At 41.0% G+C, this 27435-nt stretch overlaps 1 protein-coding gene across 1 annotated transcript in view; it reads right to left on the reverse strand.

Annotated features, from left to right (window-relative positions):
- The window catches only part of TMEM178B (transmembrane protein 178B), a 222502-nt gene that overhangs the window by 152026 nt on the left and 43041 nt on the right, over positions 1–27435 (reverse strand). The window contains exon 2 of the mRNA XM_026790817.2: positions 12717–12830. Within this exon, the coding sequence (XP_026646618.1) occupies positions 12717–12830 (114 nt within the window). The remainder of the gene's footprint in view (positions 1–12716; positions 12831–27435) is intronic.

Raw genomic sequence — 27435 nt, forward strand, 5'->3', positions numbered from 1 at the left:
CATATTCTTAAAGGCACCACTAAAAGCTCATCCAACTGCATCCTCAGCTCTTGGAAAAACAAACCAAAAAACACACAGGGCCTCCCAGGCATACAAAGAGCTTCTGTCTGCGCTCTCCACTCCCCCAAGGCTGTAAGATTGCTGCTCCTACACCAGAAAATGTTTTCTCTACTCATGCCTACAGCACAGGAATAAGAGACTTGGAAAGCAGCAGTATCCTTCCAACTGCCAACCATACCACGAAACAGCCACCACCAGATGTTCTTCCCTTTCTATCAACATCAAAATGAAGGCAACTGTTGAAGCAGATGGCTTCCTGTCCCAAACCTGCTCCCCTCAATCCCACCAAAATGAGATTGCTGTGTGGACCAGAGCACTGTGCAGATAACTTGGGGCCACATGACCATCCTAGCTAGCCATGTCCTCCCTGACTGATGTTCCCTCTGCCAACTTCATAGACTGGTGTTCAATTCCTAGAGGCCATCACTGCCTGGGGATTGGCTCTCCATGGTCCCTCTCAGATAAACCATCTTCTGAAGACTGCACCAGCAGGTTTAGGAGCCTCCTAGACCTTCCTACGTGGTCTTAGCCCTACAACAATACTTAGTATTCCTTCTCTAAGCACTGCTTTGGTACAGTAACAGATCAATTCACCTGCTCTATGAGGAAAGGACAGCAAAACACTCTTCACAAATCCAACAAGCCAGTGACAAATGGCCTCTCTTCTCTGGCTTGTAAAATACTGAAGCTCGCCCAGTTGTGATAAAAAACCACAAATATCCTTACCCTGCACTTGTCATCTGACTGGCAAAAAGTGGGAATTCATTTACCTCTGGAACTCTGCTCTTACTTGCATAGAGGATTGGTTCCCATTGAAAGCCAATGCCAGAACTGTTAATCAGGAATTCCTGTGAACTAGCAGCCAAAGAGATACATCAAATGATCTAATCCATCCATGCATCACACAGATTTTCAAAGTGCTCCTGCCTGTGCAACCCTTTGTCTTGTCAAAAAGCTTCACCTAGCAGAGCTGTCAATTCAGCTTTTCAGAGCACCACTGATTCCTCCAGGAAAACTGGGCAGACAGTCTGAAATACTAATCCTATTGCTATACCAAGGGGGGTTTTCTTGCATTTCTCTGCCTGGTTTCTTGTTACAAAAGCCTTTCATTCTCAATTACTTCCACATGAAATATCTGGTCCTCTGTGGAAGGGATGACACCGTGGACTTTACTACTTCATCAGCTGAAGTCAGGACAGAGGAACGTCCTGCTGGTGCCTCAGCAAATGGTTGTCAGAGCCAAGGCTTATCTACAGAATAAAAATCCTGGTTTAATATAAAGACCTAAACATCAATGAAAAATCAGCAGAACTAATCGACACATAGGTCCTGGTACACTGGGTTTCATGAAGGATGAAGATGTTCCTGAAACAAGCCTCAGACCAGTTCAGCCTAGGTTTATGTGAAATAAATCACAGGTAACTCTAATGCACCTTCTGGCAGCAGATGGTTCACAGCCAGTAATCATGGTCAGGACTATCCTTGTCAATTAATCATTTCCTGACCCATGCCATTTTGGGAAGAGGAGCAGAGCTGGCTGTGCCAAATCTGAACAGGCTAAAGAGGATTTGTCACCCATAACAGGTTCTGCCCAGGCCATATCAGAAAGGCCATTTTTGCATCATATGCCTACAGTTATCTTTTCAGCATGCATTGCTTTCAGATTTTGTGACTCTGTAATAGGACTGATAATTATTATTTCTCAAAATGCACTAATTTGATTATTTTTCAAGTTAAATTATGGTTAAGATTACTTGCAGGTAAAACCAAGTACCAGTAAGTTATTTGTGCTGTTTCAGTTGTCATAAAATCAGCAAGAACACTGGTGTAGAGAGCAACATATGCACAGCAGAAAATTCCCAGCACCTACACATACTGTAAGGGACAACCTTTGATCTTTGCTCCTCACCCTCATATCTCTAAGGACCTGGGTTTTAACAGGTTCTGAGGAACCCCCATTTTGTTATATCTAATCTGCTAGGAATTCTTGAAGGTAGTTTTGCTATTTTTCTAGGCAAAAATGTATACATTCGTTTGGATTCTGGTTTTGGCCAGTGAGCTTTCATTTGAATTTTTTTTTTTTTTACTATCTTTAGGAAAACCATTATTGATATTTGGTTTTGCAAGACTTTTCTAGGAGATAGGCTGCATAATCCCTGGCACTACAGGACACAGCATTGTCTAGCACTTACAGCAGTGGGAGTCCAAAGACCTGAGTTCTGTTTCTGGCTCTCCCACTCACTCTCCACATGACATTTAGCAAGTCAATTCACTTCTCTAACTCCTTCTGTGAAATGGGTGTGCTTAGATTGTATTCCTCCTTTGGCACCCAGTTTAAATTCAAAGGATACTGAGTGAAAACCATTTCCTGAGTGTTTCAAGATGCTAGGATGGAAAGTGCACTATACACCAGCAGTAGCAGCATTAACAGAAAAGTTCAATTGTGGGATCTGTCCATTTTCATCGAAATGCCAAACAGTCATTTTCCTTTCCACACTCTTGAGTATTTGGTACTCAGATGCTGATTTCACACAATTTTCATCTAAGAATATCTGTTCTTGTTTCAGTAGAATTATTATATAGTATGAATATAAGCCAAACTAAACTCTTAGTCCTCAGCCTACAGCTCCCTTCTGATTAGGATCTTTCTCTATATGGATTCATGCCTCTACTGAATTCCTCAGTGGAAGAAGCAGGATTGAAGACTTGCCTTGGCAGTTTAACACTTTTCTTCCCTTGGCAACACCATCAGGCTTGAGAGCAAGTTATAAGGAATGACATTACATCATGCTCAAATACATGATTATCACATGCTGCAAAATGGATTCTACAAGGAAGACTGATTTAGTGTGTGTCTGTGATGATGAGTAAAGAGCAGCTGGTACTAAACTAGTGCATTGCTGAAGATTGTATCAGATTAAGCCAGTAATTCAGCTACCTCCCTGTCCTCTCCCATAAAATTTTAATAAACCCAATCTTATGGGAGGAAAGAAAAGTAAGGGACCCTACTGAATTATTTATAACCTTAGTTATGTATGGCAAAGAAGCCCCTCTTAGGTGGGGAACTGATATTCTTCCATTGATTTTCTGCTGAGAACATCTAGGTGAGAATCAAGTTTTGGGGGATAAAACCCCACAAAAAACACAAGGATGCAAAGGGCAAGCCAGAAAAGACAAAGCTGATGAAGGCAGAGGTGAGGGAGAGTTTGTATTTATGAAAGAGATATTGATCAATTGCACATACCAGTGGCAGACAGACTCAAATTAGCTGTCATAATTCCAGTGATGCAGAGGGACATGCAGGCTCAAGCTCCATTAAGTATAACCTACATCCAGAGCAGCCAGATGAGATTTGCCAGACTGAACTCTGAATTCCCACAGGAGATACCTGCAGTTGATTTATATTCCTGATTTCTTATTCCCCCACCAACTGTGCAATCAGTTCCTGGAGGTGGGTAGGGAATAATTGAACAGCTAAACTGTGATTCACCCAGCCAATTAAGGAGTCTTGGGATGGGCCCCTAGACAAATCCTTCAGCTTCATCTGGTCTTCATGGACCAGAACTGCATTTGGCTCTGACAACAGGGCCAAAATCACAATGACCCAGTTAACACTAGCAATCTGAGGAAGTAAAGCTGCATTATGGTGTCTGCACGTTAATATTGACATTTTTTGTTTTTTCAAAGCAGGAAGATATCCTGACTGTACATGAGGTTTGGGTTTATTCTGTAATTCAATGTCCAAAGAGCATTACTGCAAAACAGTAATTAAAATGGCAACCACTGCCTAGTAGCTATTGACATATAAAACCCACCTTCATGTTTCAGCCTGCAACGTGTGTCAGGTCAAGGCCAGGTTGTTTGATTCAATGTCTCTTGCCCTCTCTCTCATGCTGGCTGCTACGATGTTTCCTTGTGGATGGCGCATGCCTTTGTGAACAAATCACACTAAACTCATTTCCAAAATGTTCCACTTATGTCTATCTTCTTGCACTGAAGTAAGGAAGCACTTAACTCCTCATTAATAACTCTGTATGTGGCATATAATCACCTTGGAATATTTAACTGCTGGGATTTCATCTCACTAACATTGTGGGGTGGGGCATCAGACTGGGGTATAAACAAACTGGGACATAAATCATCATAAACCAGGCATTAAATTGGTATATAAATCAAAAATTATATAAAGATGGATGGATGAAACCCATTAGAGCCTCCTGTTTGTTCTTTTCTCTTCTCTCACCCTAAGAATGCACAAGACATCATTCTTGATTAGCCAAGAGACAGAAGAACACCCATCTCTCCCCCTCTGTGTCTCTCAAGAGGGAGAGAAGGGAAACAGAAAGCTCTGTATGCATATTAATAAAGCTATATTTTGACTGGCTGAATGACTAGAAATTATTAGCAATGGTATGTTTTACCTGTCAACATCTCCACACTGCAACAGGCAAAAAGTGTCTAATACTTCTTTGCAAAAAATTACTAGTGAGACTGGAGGGGGTTTGCTCTCAATTTTCCTGCACTCAGAACAGTTCTGTAAATACCTTAAGACTCTCTTCAACAATGAAGATAAAAATGTCTTTTTTCTTGTATAACAGCTAAAGACAATGTGAAACATCACCTAAGCCTCAGTGCATCCAAGTGCCTGCACTTACAAATATAAGACATAAAACAAAACCAAAAAACCCAAACCCCATCAACATGAAGGTTACCAAGCCAAGCATGCCAAAGGCAGGAAATACAGGACTGGGACCCTTTTAAAGCGTCAGTGTGAAAGGTGAGAAGACAAGAAACTCTTCAGCAAAGAGCAATCAGAGCAGAGATCAGTCAGGTGGCCACACCTCCTCCTCCCTCACACAAGCACTCTGCTCTTCACTTACTCAAACTCCTTGGTGCTAAGTCAGTCCAAGAAATTTCTTAAGACATGGTTCCTAGCTGTGTTTTCCTCATTTACACCAACTCAGTGTGGGTTGGGTGGCCATTTGAAGTTTGATTATAGTGTGGAGCTTTTATAGTTACTCTGAAAATCAATGGGAGCTGTGCTCTGGAAATATGTAAAACTCAAGCTTTCTTTATATCCAACTGGACACTCAAAAAACCTAAACCAGTTATCTTTGATTGTCAGACCTAAAATGAAAATTATAGCCAACCATGAATGGTTATTAGATATTAATATATTTGTATTTACACTACCTTCTTCAATTTAATTACTAGAAACTTGACAAAATCCACCAAGTGGCTAACTCCATCATAGGATCAGGAGTTGTGTAATCTGCAATTCAAACGGCCAACAACCATAAATTCAGCAATGAAAAATAAACCAAACAAAAGCATCATTGAATGGAAACAGAATATCACAAATGCATGGAACAAGGCAAGAATATGTGATTACAGCTATTAAAGACTCAATAATGAGCGTGCTTAGAGGAGATAAATTAAGGCCAAGTATGCAGCCCAAACTGGGTCATCTTCTAACTTAACATGCTTGTATTTTCAACCTTAAAAATGCTCATTTGATTTCAAGGGAACTTTAGGCAAACAACAAACTGCAAACCCAGAAATTCTAGTGTGGGGTTTCTTACTGATTCAGAAAAGTGGTAAGAGGGTCCTCAGCAGATATCCTGATTCACCTGTGAGCACCATCATGTGAGCTGGGCAAGAACCTGCTGGCTGAGGGAGCAGGATGAGACCTCCCCTCTGCCAGTAAGATCTCTGACTTGTGCACTCTGAACAGGGCTTTGGAGTGGATCCTATACTTTCCTGTTTGTTCCCCACTTCACTCCAACACAAACAACGGAGTTTGACCATTTTTGCACCTTCTTTCCAAAATTTTTCCAATCCACCACTCCAACCTTTTTCCCAATTGCAATGCTTAGTAATCCCTCATATTACCTCTTCCAACTCTCCAGAATAGTTTTGCCCCTTTCCTTGTCCTCATTTTCTCCCTTCCCAAATCTTGTCTATATTTGCTATTCAGGACTGAAGGATCTACTGACCTCCTCCCTTACTCCACCCCTGCTCTTCTGCCGCTAAGAAGCAAATAAAAAATAGTATGCAGTTGGGAAAGTTATTCATCAGTGTAGGTATTAAGGTCACAGGCATATTAGCAGATCCTAAGATGAAACCTAGCAGAAGGCAATAAAATCCCTTACAGATTTCAAAATAGGTCTTAGACTTCAATGCCAAAAAAAAAATTATCTTAGCTGGAAATAGCAGGATATGAAGAAAACCCTACAGCAGAGAAAGAGGGGGAAATGAGAAGGTCTGTCACTACCACCTGGCCACTAGCTGTGGGAACAATGAATGCAATGAAGATCCAACAACAGGAGACCTCCAGGCATGTGAGCACCTGCTGCCTGACTAACCTCTGGGATGGCTGCCCCGTCTGTTGTGATAAGCAATGCACTAAGGAGTGACATCATCCCAAATGGCACTGACCAGCAGGATGGGGCCATAATTCAGGGTGTACTTCCATCTGGGGGCCCAGGTAGCTAATTAAAAATGAAAAAGGATTTCCTTGTAGAGGCACGTATGGGAGAGAATGAAAGAAAGAAGCAAAAGTGGGATGTTGCCTTTTTACTTCAAACACTCTTTCCAGTAGTATCCATGAAAAAAAACAAAAGTAAAAATTTTCTGGGGTCAGCTCTTACTAAAAATGCAACAATTAACTATTTCTTGTTGCTTATAATAGCAGATGGGGCCGAGTCCATAAACCTGCTGGTGTTACCAAGGCATTGTCAAGCTGTCAACTGAGCTTCTGTGCAAATTTCAACTTCATGTTCCATGGAATGAGAAGGCTTGGGAAGTCTGTAGAAATTAGAAGTCTGGACATTTTCCTGAGTGTTAATTGTTGCTGGATATTTTTCCAGTAGTTTTACTGATTATAAGGAAGTATTTGAGTGCTTTGTAGGCTCTTGCAAAATTCAGAGCATTAACGCCAATAAAATCCACTCAACTTTCAGCATAGATGCTGTATGAATTAAAATATTACCACTCTGTACATCCTGTAGAAATTATTCATTTCCTCCAATACTTGCTCTTTGCAGAATGTACCAGGCTATTACTTTTGACTTTAGAATTCATTTTTTATGCAAATGGCTTTTAGACCACCACAAACACAGGACTGCTGCAGTTCCAGAGTGCAGATGAATGATATCATTTCAATACAAAGCATTATGATTGTTGTTCTGACAATGCAGCTCTCCTCACTGGTATTTTAGATTCAGAGCCCATGTCTTGTGATCCTGCAGTAGAAACATGGGGGTAGAAGACAGGTAAAGGAGATCCCACAGTGCCAGGCAAGAAGTATTTTCAAAAGGCCCAGGAAATTCTGAACACTTAGGAAGCATCAGCTACCTGTTTATGATCTGGTTCACTCTAAAGCAGTCTGGTGACACAGTTTCTAAGCTGTGCTGTAAAAAATCAGTTTCCATAGCAATTCCAGCCACTTCCTGCCCAGATGCAGCACTCTTCACATTCCTGGACACAAAACACAGCTGCTATGCAAGACAGGCTGAAGAGGCAATGGCAAGCTGGAGAAGAGACAGACAACTTCCCTCTTTTGCGGCAGTGTTACATCCAAAGTAGAAAATCAGGTTTGAGACATAGGGAGGAAGGAAAAATAAAAGGCTTCTAGACCCAACTATCTACCTCACACAATAGGCTCTGTGAATCAGCAAAACAAGAGCTTTTGGAGACAATGAAGAATTTTTTTATCTCTCTTCTGATATAGAGACTTTCATGCACTATAACACAAGCCACTGGGAGCTCTGCCAAAGGCTCCGAGAGCCATGCAGCAATTGTCCCATTTTCAGCTACCAAGGCAGGAAAAAGGGAAGAGGGAGTTATTGCACTTGTTCTCTAAGAGAAAAACAAATATCACTCTTCAAGAACACACATCAGCAACTTGCTTATTTGCAGCACTTTAAAGCCACAGTAGTTTCTACATCTGCCTCGGAGAGAAGATGGCTCTTGTACAAGAAACAGTTAATTCTCAGAGTGTAGCATAAGATGAATATAGAGCCTGGGTTGCCTATAGCCTACTAAAAAAATAGAACAAAACAAACACACCCACACAAAGCCAAACAAGGATGAAAGCAAAATGACCTTACTACAGTCCTTCTGGTGGTAAAAAAAAAAAAAACAAACCTAAACAAACACACCACACAGCATCAACCCAACACATATTTGTTGTTCTCCAAAGAGTAACACAGACTGAACACTCCCTGGGCTTTTAGCGCCTTATCCCTCAGTGGCTTTAAAGAACAGTTTTGTTGGCTCCTAGAAGATGCTAAACTGAATATAGTAAATCTCCTTGTTGCTTTGGAGGTACTGCCATTTTCATTACAAACACAGCCTTTCCACTGCTTTACCATAATATAACAGAAATGGTTTCCTGAAGATCTGGGGACAAGAAAAAGAAGAATTAACATCAGCATAGCCTCCCTTTTATTGTCAGCTTCCTTAACACACAAGCATCCAGTTGAAATGCTTATTCTATCACCTCATGTCCTGGATCGCCAAGCAAATTGTATTCTGTTTGCCATCTGTATGGCAGTTGTCTTCTGTTTAGTGGGCAGTTTTTCCTTGTCTCTTCCACAACCACTCCTCCCTCGGGGCAGGGGGCATCTGCTGGTAACAGGCCATTGAATGTCACTGCATGACTGATAAGAACTACAGCATCCCACTGGGAGATGCTCTGCCCAGAGGGAGCAGCCAAGCATTCCTAGCTGGATATAATCTGGAGATTCTGGAACACCAGCACAGCTTCTCCAATGGACGTTCTCAGAGGAGCAGCTGCCTCTTCCACTGGATCTTCAGAAGAAGACTCCACCCTTCTACAGGATCCCTGCTCCAACAGAACCACACCTGACACCAGGAGGACTGCAGCCACAATTCCAATTGGACTGCTACCAACATCCTCACCCATAGGTCAGGTCGCATTCTGATTCTACAGGGTTGTTTTGGTCTACTGCAGTGTTTATTTTTTCCTTTTATTTTCTTCCCTAATAAAGAACTGTTATTTCTGCTCCCAAATTTTTGCCTGAGAGCCCCTTAATTTCAAATTTATAACAATTTGGAAGGAGAGGCTTTACATTTTTCCATTTCAGGGGAGGCTCCTGCCTTCCTTAGTAGACACCTGTCTTTGCAAATTAAGACACCTGAAAACCCTTCTCAATTCCTGCACCACATTCTACAGCTCAAACCCCTGCCATGAGCACATTGCCATGTTTTGTGAACTCATATGTAGCATAATGAAAGTAAACCCACAGGAACAGCATAAAACATACGGAACAATGTGTAAATAAATATAGACCTGCTCACATTTTTTTGGCTTTCTACTGCAATAATACACTTCAACTTCTGAGAGCATCAATGATGCTGGTCTTGTTTTTCAGAAAACACAACTATGGATCAGGTTTTGCACTCAAGACCAGGTCCAAAGTGTGACAAGGTAAATGCCTAATAGTGACTCAGTCGTATCACTACATCAGCATCTTCCAGAAAGACAGTTACTCGTGCTCAAAGTTGTCAGACATAGCTTTCCTCTGGTTCTCTCTTGCCCTCTCAGCTCATATAGAGACTTGTTTTGTCTAATTAGATCAACATTTATCTCCTGACAGGCAAGAGCTGACAATACTACAATCATCTTTCCCTCTATCCCTATTTAACCAGAGATAGTTGAGAGGAAATGATTGCAGCAAAGACAAGTCCTATTTCCCCAGCTCATACTGCCATAGGCAATCAATTTGGAGCAAAGGTTCCATCTTGAAAATGTCAAACAGAATGAAAAAAAGATAAAATCAAAACTGGTAAAGTCAGCTCCAACCATTCCTCTAGGACCAGCTGCTCTCAGGTTCTTGCAGCATAGCTAACAGCACAGCTAGAGTAGAAGAGGATTATCTGCTTTGTGTGCTCAATGGTGCCATGGGGTCCTCAGCCTCAAATTAATTGTCCCAGCACCCATTCCTGCCATTCAAGAGAAACTGCTGGAGCATCAGTCCTGCCGACCAAAAAATGCAATTTGCAGTCCATGGTGGAAGCCCTCTCTCCTCTAATCCCCAGCCCATTGAACATGCAAAACAATGGCTTTCTTTCACAGGAACCATAGTTGGCTGTCCATACACAAGCAGAAGAAAATACATGACTCAAATACAAATACAGCAAATGCTCACAGTGGCTTCAGCCGGGAAGAGGCATTTTTGTTTACTAGGGTGACCAAATCTTCTGCTTTCACTTTTCCAGTTCCTCTGAAGTTCTCCAAGATGTCATTTTGCCCCTGTGTTTCTTCAGGAAATACTTTTTTCCCCCCCCTATCTCATGCTACAGATCTGAAAAATAATCCATGGCAAGAAAAAGAAGATAGCTAGGCCTGGGCCCTGCCTCTTCTGTTGTTTGTCACAACACTCACTGATATGAACAGGAAAATATTCAGAAGAAAATAATGGCCAGGTTGATTTGGAAATATCAGACTGATCAGTGTTGAGATAAAGTAGCTGTGTCCTGGAGGAAACTAGTCCAGAGGCATAGAGCAGGATCAGCTGCTAAGACAGGGGCTAAAATCACAAGGACTTTCTGAAGAGACTTATCCTACTTGGTCTATTGCAATGCAAAGGGAGAAAAATCCCCTCAACCAAACCACAATTTAAAAGATTGGTATTGGCCTTGTCTTTTAAAACAGGTTACTGTTTGTACACAGGAAATAGTCATATAGATTCAGTTCATTTTTAAATGTAGTGATCTCCAGAACCACCAGTGGGATTACCCTTTATAACAAAGCACTCTGTTGCACCAACTGCTCAGGAGAAGAGAGCTTCAGCAAAGTATTTCTCTACTCTTCTGCCTTCAGATATCAGTTCTATCTACATCTCTCTACACTTATCTGAGTCCTGAAACTGGCAAGAAAATTTGGGTCAGAAATAGGAGGTACACTCAATGTACCCTTTACAGGGAAGAGACAAGCAGCCTCACCCTGAGAGTGCTTCAGACCACACCAGAAACATAAATATGTGAGCAGTGTCTAGATTGCACCTTTGGAGACTGACAAATGCCCTACCAACCCTCAAAGCTTGGGAACTTGCTGATCCTACCAAAGGGTGCACACAGCCTTAGATGACCAAGTGTATAACCCTTTCTTTGAGCCATTGCTGAGATAAAGATGAATTTTAGAAAATAATTTTTGAACAGTGAGATTCCCAGCAAATAGTTGCAGATAAGTCATTGTTACTCAACACATACACAAAGCAAAACCACACATACACAAAGCATAAACCAAAGCCCCTTGCTACTGCCCTATGAGCCCAAACAGAAGATGTCTTGTGTGGTGGGTGCACTTTTTTTTTGCCCATAGAAGAGCACTTTTACGTTTTATGTCAACATGAAACTAACACCAGCAGAGAAGACAGGTGGTAGGAGAAAACCTGAAGTAAACTGAACCTTCTGATCTTCTGATTTCAGGGACAAATTACCATAACACAGTACTTTGCAAGACCAGCCTCTTACAACCTGCAGAGAGGCATAAGTTCAATTATTCCTTTGTTGTCATATCACAATAAAAATAGGTATTTATCCACATGGACACATTTAAAAAAAAACCAACAGGCATTTAGCAAGACTCTCTAGAATGTTCTTAACTCTTAACCAGAGTGTACTAGGAAGGCCTACAAGCATCACTGAATCTCACCCACGCAGGGAAAAAAAATTATAGCATTGCACCTTCTCCTCTGAGCTTAAAAGGACCCTCTCAAGGCAAGAACGACACAGGGGAAGAGTGAAACATACTGAAAGCCATAGGAACACCACAGGTCTGGCACAGCTCTCAAACTGACAGTGTAGAAGCTCACTATCACCTTTCAAAGTTCTCAGTCAGAACCAGTATTGCCTCAACCACTGCCACCTTCAAGGAGATTTAACTGCTTCCACCAAAACAGAGCTGCTCAGGATATTCATCAGTCCCCACAACTATGTAGTAACAAGAACAGTAGTTTCCTTCCTTGTGAAATTCTACCTCATGCATTTTATCAGTGAAAACCCTTTTCCATCTCCAAGATGAGAGAGAGACAAGATTTAAGGTCAGCCAATACATCCCAAGGCAATTCCATCCCTGTCAGATCTTGTCACTTCAGCAAGCATTACAAGTTGGTGACCACTGGCTACAGTTATCACTGAGGGCTAAGCTCCTTCCTTGTGCCTTAAAGGGTGCAGCAATTCTCTTTCAAGATCTTCAAAGGAGAGTGATGCCACACTCACACAGGAGCTGCTGGCAGTGGGAAACATTCTATAATAAAAGCCAGCAATGAATTCTCCTGGAAGCAGGAAACTCAGCAGCAATGGCATGAGAATGTGCTCACGTACAGAGCATTCCACTGAATTAAAAAATAGGGCATTGATTTTGTTATTCATTTTTGTATTTAACTCAGTATTAATCTCTGCATACAAATGCCTTTTCCCCACTGCTGCATTCTCATGCCTCAGCAGAATTTCCAGTCAGCAGCAGAAACAGAGATGTAGGTCCCAAGAACAAATCGATCCGTCTGCTACACAACAAACTGGATGTGAGATGAGGGCTCTGAGCAAGCTGCCACTCAAAGCCTCTGCTCTCATTTACCAGGGAGCCTGCACACGAGGAGAAGGTGAAGAACGGCAGCAACACTTACGCAAGGCGTGCCACTCATCCTGGCGGATTGTCTTGGTGATGTTGTACGTAAGGTTCTTGGGGATGGTGGCTGAGGAGTAGTGGTACTTGATGTACGAGCACCGCTCAATTGCTCCTGAAAGGCAAAATGCAGAAAATGTGGTTAAACAAATGTAACATGTCCTGCCAGCTACAGGCCAGAGGGGTTTGACAACCAAAAGCAAAGCCTAGGAGCAAAGCAATCCCTACCATCCCTGCCCACTATGACAACCAGCACACTCTCCAGCCCATGACATGTAAGCTCAGATCCAAACTTATGGGAAGTTTATCTTTCACACATTCTGGGGAGCTTCCAGACTGGAGTAGCTGCCAGTGCCGGCTTTCACCATGAGGTATCCGTGTGGCAAATTCTTCCCTGAGCTGTGAGCTAGCAACTGCCATGCAGTTAATGTATAGAAGCTACAAACTCATGTCTTAGCTTTCTGTGCTATCATGGTCACGACTCAATGCCCATACCTCAGGAATACACAAAGCAAACACCTTTGATCCTCCCTTAAATAAAAAGCAACACAGAAAAATTATACATATAGGTAGTGAACAATTTCCTAACCCTTTCCACCCTTCAGCAGGGGGACACGTTACACTGTCCCTTGAAGGCACTTAGACACTCTTACAGCAGGTTCAGAGATGGAATTCATTGGCATCTCTGAACAGTGAGGCTCAGATAGCAATATCAGTGGTTGAAATGGGCAATTTTTTTTCCCCTCTATTTTCTGGATTTCACCTATGCTCCATAGAAAAAAACACCATGTGCTGCTTCTGATGTCTTCTGGTCACATCATTAGATCTCGTTTTACAAATACTTTCCTTTCTGTACAATAATTGCCCCTCCAGGATCTGATCTCCTGGCATCTCTCGGCATAGTTAGTATCCTTAGAAGAAAGAGTCTGGTGTAGTCTGATGCTTTCCATGAATTATTGCCTAGGCAAATTTCACATCTGATCAGACACCTGTAACTGTGTAACTGTTCTTGTATTGATGAAAGTCAGTCAGGTTTCCTACATTGCTTTTGCCAGCATTCTCTGCTAACACTGGCTTATTAGACCCTCTCACTGAGCTGTCAGAATCAAAGCTCATGGAAGTCATTTTCCCACTAACATTATGTTATTTTGGCTCAGGCCTTTGATACCTAAATAGGTATCCTTAATGCGGTTGGCCACGCTGTTTGTTACTAGCTACCACTAGTCAGAGAAGCAGCTATGCTGGAAATGCTTTTACGTATTAAAAATACATTAAGACAAGCACTCAATAGAATAAATTAAATGAAGCAATGAATTATATAAATAATAGAGAGCGCTATAGACAAGGAGGCAGGTAGAGGACTCTTACTGCTAGCCTGAACTGAAAAGGCAGACCCATTAGCCTTATATCAACAGTTCCACAGGGTAAAAAATGCTTTTAAACCACTGCAAACACAGGTTTCTACTAAGGGTTGTAAGATACTATTTGGCATGAACTTAGATTATAGACCATGAATTCACAGCATGAAGAAAACCTGTGAAACAAGTTATTAATTACATCACAGCCTACCAGCATCTTCCAGAGTTAGTGCAGTATAAACATTTGAGGTCCTCATTGTTTGCTTCTTGTGAGTATTCTTCACATTCTGCCTTTGACAGCAATTAGATTAGACAAAGCCAAATATTATAGGGGGAAAAGGCAAAATATTTACATATGTATCCGCCTGCCCTGACAGCGTGATGGGCTTCTGTGTGAGTCTGCACCATCTGGGCACCAAATGTACGCCCAGAATTAAAGTTTCAAACTAAGAATAGTATTTAAATAAAAAGACAGCTAGTGTGCAAAGAGCTTTAAAAAAATCCCCAAATCACAACCTTGCCTTCTTATAGGTTTTCCTATTCCCTTTTGCTAGGTTGCTTTTATAGATTAGAAGTATCAGCAAGAAAATAACAAATGCTTATTTGTCAGAAATTAATCTTTAAGTTATCAGATACCTGCCCAAACAAGAGATTTATACAGAATAGTAGAAAGAGACAGCCAAGATACAAAATAAAAGCTTCCAGAAGGAAGGGAGAACAACTCCTGTTCTATTTGCAGCTTTTCTGGAACCAAAAAGGCAAATTTCTGGTAAGTTCCATCAGATTTCTAATTCTGCAAAGACTTCTGGTGGTAATGCAGCAAGCTGCTCAATATCACTTTTATCACCAAAGTCTAAAGCAGAAAGAGATTATTGGCTGAATTCAGGTCATCACTTGACCATATCCATAATTTGGGGCTTATACTTCCTTCCCCATGGCTCTAATGAGACTTCAACACACAAAAACAGCTTTAGGACCACTATCAACCAGGGTGGGCAAACAGGACATGGGACAGCATTTTGCATGGCAGATCAGAGGGCACTGAAGCGCTGCCAGCTCCGCCAGGGAGCAATGGTGTCCACCCAGCAGAAGAAGGCAGCACCTTAGTGAGAAACTCAAGGTTTTCATGGTCCAAAATGACAATGCTTGTGATTGCTTGGCATTTAAACATGAACCATTTATTTAAACCCACTCTCACAAGTGCAGGACAATGACTCTTCTGAGTCAATGCAACTTCACCAGCATATATCAAACTAGAAGTGACAATCAGCTTTTGAACTTAGGAAAAAGGCCTTCAATTGCCTGGATCTGGAAATAAAAATTAGGAGAAGGGCAAGTTTATAAGCAGTGATGATTTTATACTTCTGATGTTTTCCTAGTTGCTCCACACAGAAGAGAACAATGTTCAAGCATCAAGAGCAGCAAGAATCAGAATTACTGCTCTGCTGGAAAGCCTTCTCAGAAAAATGCTACAAAATCTTTACCTTCAGAAGAATTACTAGCTATGCTCAATCCAGTCTCTGGAATAGGAAGAAAAGCAAGCTTTCCCCTCCATACCCTCAATAGGGTAACTGCAATTAATTTATGGAGCATTTTCAGCCTCCAGAACAAACTTAGACCAAATGCAACTGCAGCTTTGCTCTGCACTTTGCTCCAATAATTGGGAACAGTATTTATAGAGCAAAGCAGTGAGTGGGGTTTTTTTTAGCTAGGAGCCACCAAAGCAAGAGTTATAGATGTCCACAAGAAACACAAAAACCACCACAAAGCTCCTCCAGAGACAGAAGCAGTATATCCTATATTTCTCTGACCAAAGGGAAATGCTTGCTGAAAATCCTAAAGAAAAGTAGCTGACATTTTCCAATAGAGTGCTAAGAAAAGGATCAGTAGAAGGACGCAACTAAAACCATGCAGAGCAAACCTCTGCCATGCCATCATCACAAGCACAGATGCTCAGGGGATTCAGCAGCTGTTAACTGTGGCTGGCAACCCCCTGTTCCTGCAATGGTCAGATGACAAACTGGAGATAAGGAAACTCGAGATAGCTTCATCCTGAGCAGCTAAGTATTCACAGCATCAAACATGCACCTCCTCTTATTGACTCACTTAGCTGCTCAGCTTCCTTCTCCTATCTGCTTATCATTGCTCCCTACTATCACCTTAGCCCATAATAGTTCCTCTTCTCTCCATTATGAGAAAAACTTTTAACCCAGGCCACTGGAGAAATACCACCTGAAAACACTGATGTTTTTCTATTCGGTTTTGAGAACTTTACCAACTAACATCCTGATGGATGTTAGCTCAGCTACCACTGCATTACTGGAGTTGTAAACACCATCCCAGTAGAGGCCTCAAACTGTTTTGTAATGCAGGGAATGACTGAGCCATTATCCCACTCTAAGCAGAAGAAGGTTGAGATCAATTAAGATCCTAGTCTGATGTCCAGGCTGCATTTGTCTGGTAGGTCAACACAAAATTTTTCAGAACTTTTAGACCAGTATTTCTTCACCACTGTGCCCCCACCACTCCCTTAAGTATGATATTTAAACTCTTTCAAACTGCTCCAAGCAGCAGTTTTTACCATGGTTAATTTAAAAAAATAGAACGGAAATTCAAAATGCCACCAAGGTATTGGTTATTTCTGTTGTAAATGGTGGATCTCAGAAGCACCCAGAGGCATTTGCCCTGGTCAATTTGACTTCTGCAAAGGTGGTTGCTGAGTTTCATGAATTTACAGTGTCAGTGTGATCATGGTTTAGTATTATGCATAATACAGACCAAGCCATCTGAGAGCTGGTAACAGAAAGCAGTCCTTGACATGGCCTTTCATCAAACTGGTAACCTGTGAGAGCAGTTGGGTGACAGCAATATCACTTCAGATTAAGGCCAAGATGGCACAGATTTACTTGCATGCGTTATCTGAGTATTCCTCTCCTGAGGACTAGAATATTTCTCACTTCCCCCCACCTCAGCTCTCAGGGCTGCAGATTGTGGGGCCATCCTTAAAGGTTCAAGTACAGATTAACCCAATGCCAACGTGAATAAGTTACCTTCAGTAGCTAGAGGACTTCCAGGTGGAGATAAAAATTTCTCCCACACTAAGATTCTCTGCAGCAGTCCCTGGGTTAGAGCAATCAGGAAACTGAGATGCAGGGAGCCAGCAGCTCACTCACTCTCTCTGGATGAGCTATGGTATAGCCATTCCAGACTGCACAAATTAGGACTGAGAGTCACCTTTCATTCTGCAACATGCAGAGATCTGAACCAGGGGGTACCCATTCTTCTCTTATAGTATGCATAATTGTTTCTAAGAAGGATCCAGCTGTAAAATTAGTATTTGTTTTACTACATTTCCTGTCAAAGCTTTTGATATTATGAGCTTCCCTGAAAAGACTGGTGTGAATATTCTGAGCCTTTGCTACCCCCAGGCAGCTTTTCCTTCTCCTGTGTTGCAGATACCCCTGGATGAACTGTTTTGAAGCAAAAAATTCCACAAAATGCACCCTTTGTTCTAGTTCTAATTTCACAAATCTATTTGAGAATTACTACACAAACATTTCCTAGCAAAAGAAATCTTAGCCTCTGGCTTGCAAACTGCACTCACTACATATATTTGCTCTTAACTTTGAGAAACTGCATTCAGTATGAGAGATTGCCTTAATTCCATGGTTTGGTTACTGGTCCCTCATTGGGTGACTATCTCCATAACAAACAAAGAGATGTAGATTGGCCATTTAGCCTCTAAGTGTTTCACATTATCTTCAGAAAATCTGTAGAGCAGAGGAAGCTCACAGTGGGTTGTTTTTCTTAGCATAACACTTCAGTTAGGTTTCCAGAGGCTACAATCATAATTAGGACCAAAATTTGATAACAAAAAGCAATTCCATGTGGCATATGTATCTACTATTTTGTTAAAAATCTTCTCTCACCTGGAAAAGTTCATTATTTACTTGTGTCAACATTTTTTCATCCTTCAAATTAGCACTGGCAATTCAAGCTGGTGCCATTTCAGAATTATCACCCTGAGATGTAAGCACTGCCCTCAGTTACTTTAATCATGTCTTATGAGTCATCAAAACTCATCTGGAGGTACCTTAATATAGGCAAGACTTGCAGCTTTAGAATGAATTAACTGGTCAAATTAAACCTTGGAGGAGGATAGAAGGAGAAATTAAGTTCTACTTTGACCAGCTGCTATGACATACTCGCAATCAGAGTCTGCAATCAGATTGCAATCATGCAATCAGATATGCTGACTAGTTAATGAACTCCAGATGACTTTTTAAATGAAATCAGATACTTATTAAAAAATATTGCAACACCTTTAACAGGATTATTTTATTACTTCTGGAGTAATACTAACCATCAAAGTACTGGTTACATAGTTTTTCCAGATCTATAAATAGATTCATATCAAATATGTAGGAACACCATTTTTCTACATTAACTGCAGAATTACGTGTGTTAGAAGTGTTCTCTAGATGTCAACCAGCCCAATGCCCTGCTCAAAAGAGGGGCAACTTCAAAGTTAAAATCAGATCCAAAGATAGTTCATGTTGCTCAGGGCCTTGTCCAATCAAGTTTTGAATACCTCCAAGAATGGAGATGCACATCCTTGAGCACCTATTCCAATGTCTGAATGCCTGTTGAGTTTGTGAGGGGTCCCAAGGACGAGGTGAGAGATGAGGAATCTGAGAAGGCTGAGGTTCTCAGAAGGCTGATTTATTATTTTATGATATTATATTAAAGAATGCCATACTAAAACTATACTAAGGAAAGATAAAGGATACAGACAGAAGGCTTAACAAGAATGAATAACGAAAAACTCTTGACTGACTCCTCAGGGTCCGACAGCTGATGGTGATTGGTCATTAAACAAAAACAATTCACACTAAACCAATCCAACATTGACCAGTTGGTAAACAATCTCCAGACCATATTCCAAAGCAGCAAAACAGAGAGAAGCAATCAGATAATTGTTTTTATTCTTTTCTGAGGCTTCTCTGCTTCCCAGCAGAAGAAATCCTGGCAAAGGGATTTTTCCAGGATAGTGACAAATACCCCTTTTACCTAATCAGAAATTCCCTTGGTGTCACATTAATATTTCAAATAATAGAATACCTCAGAGTAAAGGGCTAAAAATCTAGGAAGAACATGCAAGAATCACCACCTTAATCAACATGTTTGGTGAATATTCATTAACTTATATGCATAAATAGAAGCCAATGTTCTAATTAATGAAGCTCAACATAGATTTTTCAGTTGCAGCATGGGCCAAACTATAAGAACAAGAGATGTTTCTTCCTAACTGGCTCTGGCATCATCCTGCACTGAGGTTCAGCTTGATCGGCCAGTAGGACTTCTGTTGCTACTTGCCCTAGATAAAGTGAAACAACTCCTGGTGCTCATTGCTGCTTGCTGTGAGCTGCCAAGGAACTGGGCTGATGCCTCCCCTTCAGCTGATGAACTGGGGTTTGTGTCTGTTGGTTTAAAGACTCACTTGCCAGCTCCTAGCTGCCTTCTCCTGCATGTGGGTAGAGGTGCACAGTCAGGTTCTGCTCACCTCCTGGATATCTGAGTAAATCAAAGAGGGATCTGATGCAGTGCCCTTTCCCATTTGCAGACAGACGCAAGGGTCACACATTGGGAGAGACAATGAACGTGCCTATGGGAACAAGTGACATGGATCAGGAGAGCACTTCTGGAAATGACCACCTGATCATGTCTAGTTACCGTGCTTTGGTTCAGAACACAATGTGCTGTGAGATGATGCCCATTAGATTCCTCACAAATAAAGTTAAATCAGAAGATGTGCTAATGGAAATGCAACTAACGGTACAGGAGCAGGGCCAGTTTGAAGTAACATCCCCTCCTTGAAAACACAAGGTGAACATTAAGTCCTAAGCACAAATTGTTTCTTTTAAATTCAACCCTGTCATATCACACAAGGGAAAAAAACCAGCCAAAGCTTCAGGTCACCAGAGAAGTTCCATAGAGCCGCAAAACTGTATTAATTCGTAACTTAATGTGATGCCTTAAAAGAATAACTTTAAAACTGTATTTCAATTGAAATTCTGAAAAACCCTGAAAATTTTACATTTTTCTAAATTTCATCCTTTTTTTTCAACTGAAACCACCAGCAGCATTAAATTTTCACAAGTCATTCTGTCCCCTTGCATGCTTTTCACTTCAGAAACAATTATCCACATGAAAATAAACAATTTCCTAACTGTACTTAAGTGTAACTATAAAAGTACTTACAAGAACATTACACACCTATAGATTCACTTCTCTGGGGTAAAATGCAGAAAGTCTGTGGCCTGTTAGGCTGCCAGTGACTATTAAGTGGATATTACAATATACAATCTTATTTCAACTTGCTTTTTATATGTAGATGGCTTTACTGACCACCAAAAAATGCAATGAACACAGAACTTCAGGAAAACATACTCAAGGTAGCAGCATCCTCTGTTTTACCTGAAGGAGAAGCTTGCCTGTATCCACTGAGTAGAGAGCAACTGAAAGGATGAGACATAAAATAAATATTTTGTCCACAAAATGGCTCAGACCCAGAAAATGCATTAACAGAATGAACAGCTTAAAGATTTTCACTAGGAAAGAGAGCAAACATTTTTCCAGAGTGAGAAGCAGAACTGCGATGCTCTTTTTTCCTTCCATTTTTCTTCTACAGCTCATCTCCCTTCACTTGCAAATAAAGACTCTCTCAGAGCCTCCAGCTTAGTCAAACTTGTTAGGCAATGCTCAGCTGGTAAAGCAGTCTTGTAAAAATTTAGCAAGGGGGGATGGTTGAAAGGATCCACCATACTGTACTATCCATACAGAAATGGGGTAATAAATAACATTGTGCCATTCCCATTCTTACCAGGTCATCTGGCAAGCTCTGCCAGCACCCTTTCAGTACTGACCCACTAGATCTCTTTCTATAACATCTCTTGATGTTATAGAAAACATCAGATCCAGTGCACACATGAAAAGGAAGCCATCCCTGAAGATAATGAATCTCCAGACACACAACAGCTTTGTTGTGCGTGGGCTTTATGTGACCAGATTCCACAGAGCAACTTCCACAGATTTCAGACAGTTACACCTCCATTTCAATTACTGATTCCACACCAAAATGTCTAAATTTTCTTTTCAACCACTGTGTGAGCAAAGACAGAGGTGCAGAAGACATGTGCACACATATTGAGCAGACAGCAACATTTTCAGAGTAGAGAAAAAATAAAGTGCTCAAGCAGCTTTTGCCAGGCCTGTTCCTCACATGGTCTCTGGATAGCCCAGCAAATAGCAGCTTGCTTAAAGCCACCAGCTGGCAGAAGATAAATATTCCACCCATGATAAGAAAAGAATCCAAGTATGAGACCAAAAGCTGAATTTGCATTGGAAAGTGATGAGCTCACACTTTCTCTCCAGGGACCAAGGAAAGGGGGCTGGCAAGGAAGCAGGAGCAAGAAGAGGGTTATGAAACACTTTTTTACTTCAGCTATTAATAACAGTCTCCAAGCCACAGGGCACTTGAGAGGAGGAAGGCATCTCCTTGCTTCTATTAATCTTTTTGTCCACCTATTTGCTTTGGGCTGGCCACAGGGGAGAGGGAAGCAGAGCACAAATGAAAAGTTAAGGAGGTTAAAAGGACTGAAAAATATTTGCTCCCACATGTTTGGAGGCAGAAATTAAATGATCAATAAAAAGTCAGTGAGACAGCAATTACCAGTAAAAACTCACTGATGACCCAATAGCTCATGGAACAAAGCAATATCTCAGCACTGCTGTCAAGCCAAAGAAAAAGCACAGCAAAAGCTATTCCATGGACAGGGTTCTTTATATCAATGTACACCCTATGATTCTCATAGTAAGATGCTCCCATGGAGCTTGGTGTTTCATCAACCAGCTTCAAAACCCATTTCAAATGGATGTCTAAGAAGGAGGGTCCCAGATGGCCAAGAAGAAAATAAGGGTGGATCCACTGATACCACTCATCCTGCTGAGTATCTGTGATCACATGCAGTGAAGTCTGAGGTGCCTATCTCTGCCTTGGAAAGCTCTTTTACATGCTGCTTTGCAATGCAAATGTGGCTTTCTAGACACATTCAGTCCCCTCCTTAAAGTGAGAGGAACAGAAGCTCTTCTCTGTATCCCCTGTTAGTTTACAGCAAGCACCACAAATAGCTGAGCTGGAGAAAGCATTTAACTTCCTTGTAGCACTTCAACCTCATGTTTAAGCAGCAGAAATCACAACATGACAGAATCATTGAGATGCTTGCATGCAACATTGAGGAAATAAGGCTGAGACCTAACCCAGACAAATCTCCCAGAAGAACCCACTTACAGGAGGTCTTGGGCTTGCATAGAGCAGTCTCTTGCAAAAAAAAAAAAAACAAAAAACTGAAAATAAGGATTTATACAAGCCATGCAACATCTTTATGATATCATTTTCATGTAGGTTTTGTCCTGCAACTAAGTGTGGGGGTGGCAGACAGAGTTTCACAAGCTTTACTGGAACATAATAAGTTGTGATGAAGAGAAATGAGAAAGAAGCACAAAGTTTGTGGCAAGAATCATATGGTAGAGATTTATAGAACTAAACTAAGGAAACAATTTTTTCCCTTTTGGTAAAAAGGCATTTTGCTTATAAGTTGAAATTAAGATGTATTTTTCCTACTATGTTATATATAAAGGTGATTTGGCTTGCTTTAAATTTGGGAAAGGTGCCCCCCTTAGCATAGATCCCATTTTGCACATTTTAAATTAAAGGTAACTAGGAGAAACCACAGCATTTGAAATTATCTCAGTTGCAAAAGCAGAAATACCAGCAGAAAACTAGCCTATCAAAGAAATAAGTGGGGAAGAAATCCAACATCAGCTTTGCAACTAGGCTGGGCTTTTTCCCCTATGAGTAGACTACAGCATGGATAGACCAGAAAGACACGCTGCTATTCCCATAAACTTCTTTCTACATCCTGTGCTGATGAAACAGACTACCTCCATCCATCAAGGACTCCATCCATCAAGAACTCTGTTGAGACTTTAAAACTATGCAAACAGAAGACTTTCAACCTATTCTCTCTTTGGTAGAAAGATACTATTTTAACTACATCCTTATACTCTAGATTCTCTAAGATTAATTTTTTTTTATGCTGTCCCTATTCTAGTTATTTCAAGAAAAAGAATAGGGTACTGTGATTGTAATAAAGATATTTTCAAGACATCAGTTCATACATAAAGTCTTTCAGAGACAAAGATCCCCTGCAGTTATTAAATGTAAGTGCAGAGCAAAGCTAACAGATGAGATCATCCCTAAGTGAACAGAGTTTCTCCTGGCAAGTCCGTAATTTCTCTTGCCTCAAACTCTACCAACTGAATAACTACTTGGATCATATAGTCTGATGACAAAAGCCACAAAAAACTACCTTGAAATAAACATTGAGGATTTTTTTCCTGGTGAGTAGAGACCATTAAATTATACAGGCATTTATATAATGTCTTTCTGAAGTGAGGAACAGCTTCATGTTTGGCCATGCTCTTTCCCTGTGCAGTCATTTCCCAGACAGTCCTTGCTCAAATTATTAACTTGTGAGCTGCCATGACTAAATTGCAAAGATACTTCATCTTCCTTTGTAAAGGAGTACACATTCAGAGGGACAAAAGACTGCACAGCTCACTGCCCTTCCCTCACAAGGCTGTTTGCTGCACTACTGTAACTGGACTTCCTATTGTACATGAGGGCTTCAATCAAATAAAGGCCTTGAGAAATTAAACATTATGTAGATATTTTAAAAGGTGTCCTTGAGTAGTCAAACAAACTGAAAGACAACTAGAAGGAAAAGGAAGATAAAGATGGTGATAAGAAGATCAGACAACTGTACTGTGAAATCCAATATGAGCAAAAGCACAATTTGGTCATTCTAAAGCCTACAAACCACAGATATTGTTAATCTCTCCACAGCTGTCTGAAATCATAAGTGGTTTCTCCTGCCAGAAGGAAATTATTCTTGAAGAAGTATTTGAAATAGAAAAAGTTGGTGGATGTGATCAAAAAATATTTTTCCAGTTGACTGGTCTGTGCCCTTACTTATCCAGTAATGAGTTTTCCAATACCATCATATGCCCTTGTGTACAGAAGGCTTGGGCATTGAGCACCTCTCCACAAACACTACAGTAATTCATTTCTGGTGCATCAAGGTCTTGCTGCACTCAAAAGTACTTCAGCCAACAACTTTGGGCTAGAATCTCAGCATCGCTGCAGATGCTCTGTACCAACCAGCAACACATTTCACAGCAGATAAAAACACTGGAAGGATAAATGCCCTTGAAACAGGATGGAGGGAACCAGAAACTGAGAAGGGACCAAGTTCTCTCCAGTCCCAGCCTTCCCTTTGCTTATTCCCAGTACCCATCTGGAAGGGTCAGAGTATGCCAATAGCTCCAGCTATGGGAAAGTTAGCAGTGAGATGACCTGTTGCCAGCATGATCTTGAATGAGGAATTAAGTTATTCTAGTCAAGTCTCAAAGGTAATTATTATCCAAGCACTTGAGCTCAGATTCATTGTATTTCTCTTAAGACATGCATATGATGTACTTTAATGAAGAAATTAAAAATGGCAGAAGCCAGCCCAACTTACGGAACAGGGCAGCAGAACAGAGTAGGGAAAACCCCTATAGATCTAAAAGCATCTATTATTTTTTCCCCACACCAAATAAAGTTAGATTGTTATAAATTCATGTGACCCTAGCTTAGACCCAGAGCTGGTGTATATTTAAATGTATTAAGGTGTGGGATGAGAATTTCTCATCCCATCTACTGCTGGGTCAGCACATATTTGAATTTCCTTTGGGAGGGTATTGTGACATGATGTTCCCTTACCTATAACATCCTCTTGTCTTCCAATAAATGTCATCTACCACTTCTTGCACCTTCCCATCTGAAATGTCAAATCAAATCAGAGGCTTACAGTGTGAAGGTCTCCTACTCACTGCAATGTAAGATGTTCTGACCAGGACAAGCTGGACTAAATATTTCTGCTGCCTGTCAAGAAAGTTGTATAGAAGGAAAGACATGATTCAAAGTTCACTGAGCAGCATTATATAATAGAACTCCATGGATGGCAGCAATAAGCATTGTCTGAAAGGTGAGCACTGCACATCTGAACATCTTTGTCACCACCCAATGCATCCCATCATCCCTGTGCCTGAAAGGGCAGCAGAACCCCACTGGTGTTTATAGCCTGAAGTGTATTTCAGCCCTTTATAACTCAAGAACCTGCTTTATGATCCTCATCCTGGCAGAGGAGGAGGCAACCATATCCCAGAAGATCCCTCAGCATACATGGGACCAAAGAAGAGCTCTCTTCCAAGCACCACTTGGAAGGCCTTTAACACCACACTGGTGAAATTCAGATGCAGAGGGAAGGGGTTATGTAAACAGGCATTTATTCAGACACTGCCAGCTCAGGATTTACTTTTTTACTCTATATTCCTCATCTGAACTTTAATAACGGCTTGTGTCTCAGTAGCCTCTGATAACATCCAATAGGACAAATTCAGTGTACACTGAATTCACTGTACAATTGCAGTGAACAGAATCTGTGCCCTGAAAGACTTTTGCTGATCCTGTTTAGCATTTCCACTGCTCATATAGATAATTTTGTATATATGTAAAGATAAGACTTGAACTGCAAGGCTTGATTAAAAAAATTAAAAACTCCATTATTCAGCATCCTATGTGCTTCTGGATACCTTTTGTCTGTACAATTAATTCTAAATCCAGGTGTTATTATATGTGTTATATTCCATGAATGCTTCACTTCCCATTTTAGTTACTACTCTAAAACTACCTTGCACAGTCTATTTCTCTACAATATCTGAAACTATTTAATAAAAGACAGTATGGCTGCCCAGCATTAATTTATGTACTAGTCTTCCCAAAAGAGCACAAGGCTTCAGTTCATTGAGTATAGGATGAGGTGAAGGAGATCCAGGATGATTCTAAACATGCCTCCACTGGATCATAAGCCACACTTAAGAAAAGGATGGAGACGGCATGCCAACCTGACAGAAAACATATTAATTGGAAAACATTCAAACCTTTAAGAAAATATGCCATTAGCTTATTATTCTTACCTCCTAGGGTTCTGCTATATCAGGTTTAATTACAGCAATTGTGACAAAAATCATAATAAAGAGATATAGCTGCAAGCTGATCTTGCCCAGAGATTCCACCCACCAGGGTAAGATGAAATGCAGCACCAGGAAGGCACTGCAGTACAAGCTCAGCAAGTTGTACGTGAAAATCAGTTTCATCAAAAATATTTCTAAGTACAGCCTAACTTAAAGAGAACAAGATATTAAGGTGGCATGCACAAGGCTGAGATTCAGGAGGCACTCCCAGGACCAGGAGACTTAGGAAGGAGAAGCAAAATGCCCATCTCATACTGCAGTAGAAATACAGTAAGGGTGCACAAGTGCCAGACTCACTGGCAGCACAGTCAATACCCCAAACACGACACCCAAGTCTGACACTGGACATTACTGGAATCAGCTAAAGATGACGCTTGTGTCCTCAGGCAACTGACCAGCCTGATCATGCCTAGGGAAAAGAATATCCAAGTTTAGATGGTTAACAGAAGGGGTTACAGAGTTTTTGCTTGTAGCTACACAAGTGGGCAACAGGCATAAAGCAAAGGGAAAAGGAGCTAGCAGCACAGAGCTCTAAAAGGAGTGAGAAATAAAATATCCCAAAAAAAATAGTCCCATTTCTGAAATTGATACCATTATCATAAATGTTTGTATAACACATTTGCAAATGCAGTAGATTTTACACTTTAAGGATTAAACAGCTTTTCTGAATGTAGCCACAGCAGATGCAGGATATATGGAGAACCATTCTTAGCACATGGACACAGTTCAAGTAAAATACTCCAATCCTGGAATATCAGTAAGTGAACAGCTTTCAAATGTGCAGGAATGCAACTTCATCCACACAAAAGAAGCCTTTGCCAGGAGCACACACAAAGACAAAATTGGATCTTGACACTTCATAACAGACTAAAGAAAAGCTACTTGGGAAGTACAGAATCACAGAATAGGTTGGGTTGGAAAGGACCCTAAAGGGCACTCAATTCTAACCCCCTTGCCACAGGCAGGGACACCTTTCACTAGGATCAAGTTGCTCAAAGCCACATCCAATCTGTCTTCAAACTCATCTAGTTCCAGAGCTTGAATATTTCCCTGAGATTTAAGAAGCATCTTTCCAGAATGAGAGCAAGTGGTCTAGAATTGTAGAGAAGGGCAGAAAACAAATTTCCAGCTATTATTTCCCCATTCCAGCAAAAATCTTTCCTA

The sequence above is a fragment of the Zonotrichia albicollis genome, chromosome 4 (genome assembly GCF_047830755.1).
Source record: "Zonotrichia albicollis isolate bZonAlb1 chromosome 4, bZonAlb1.hap1, whole genome shotgun sequence".
Taxonomy (NCBI): Eukaryota; Metazoa; Chordata; class Aves; order Passeriformes; family Passerellidae; genus Zonotrichia; species Zonotrichia albicollis.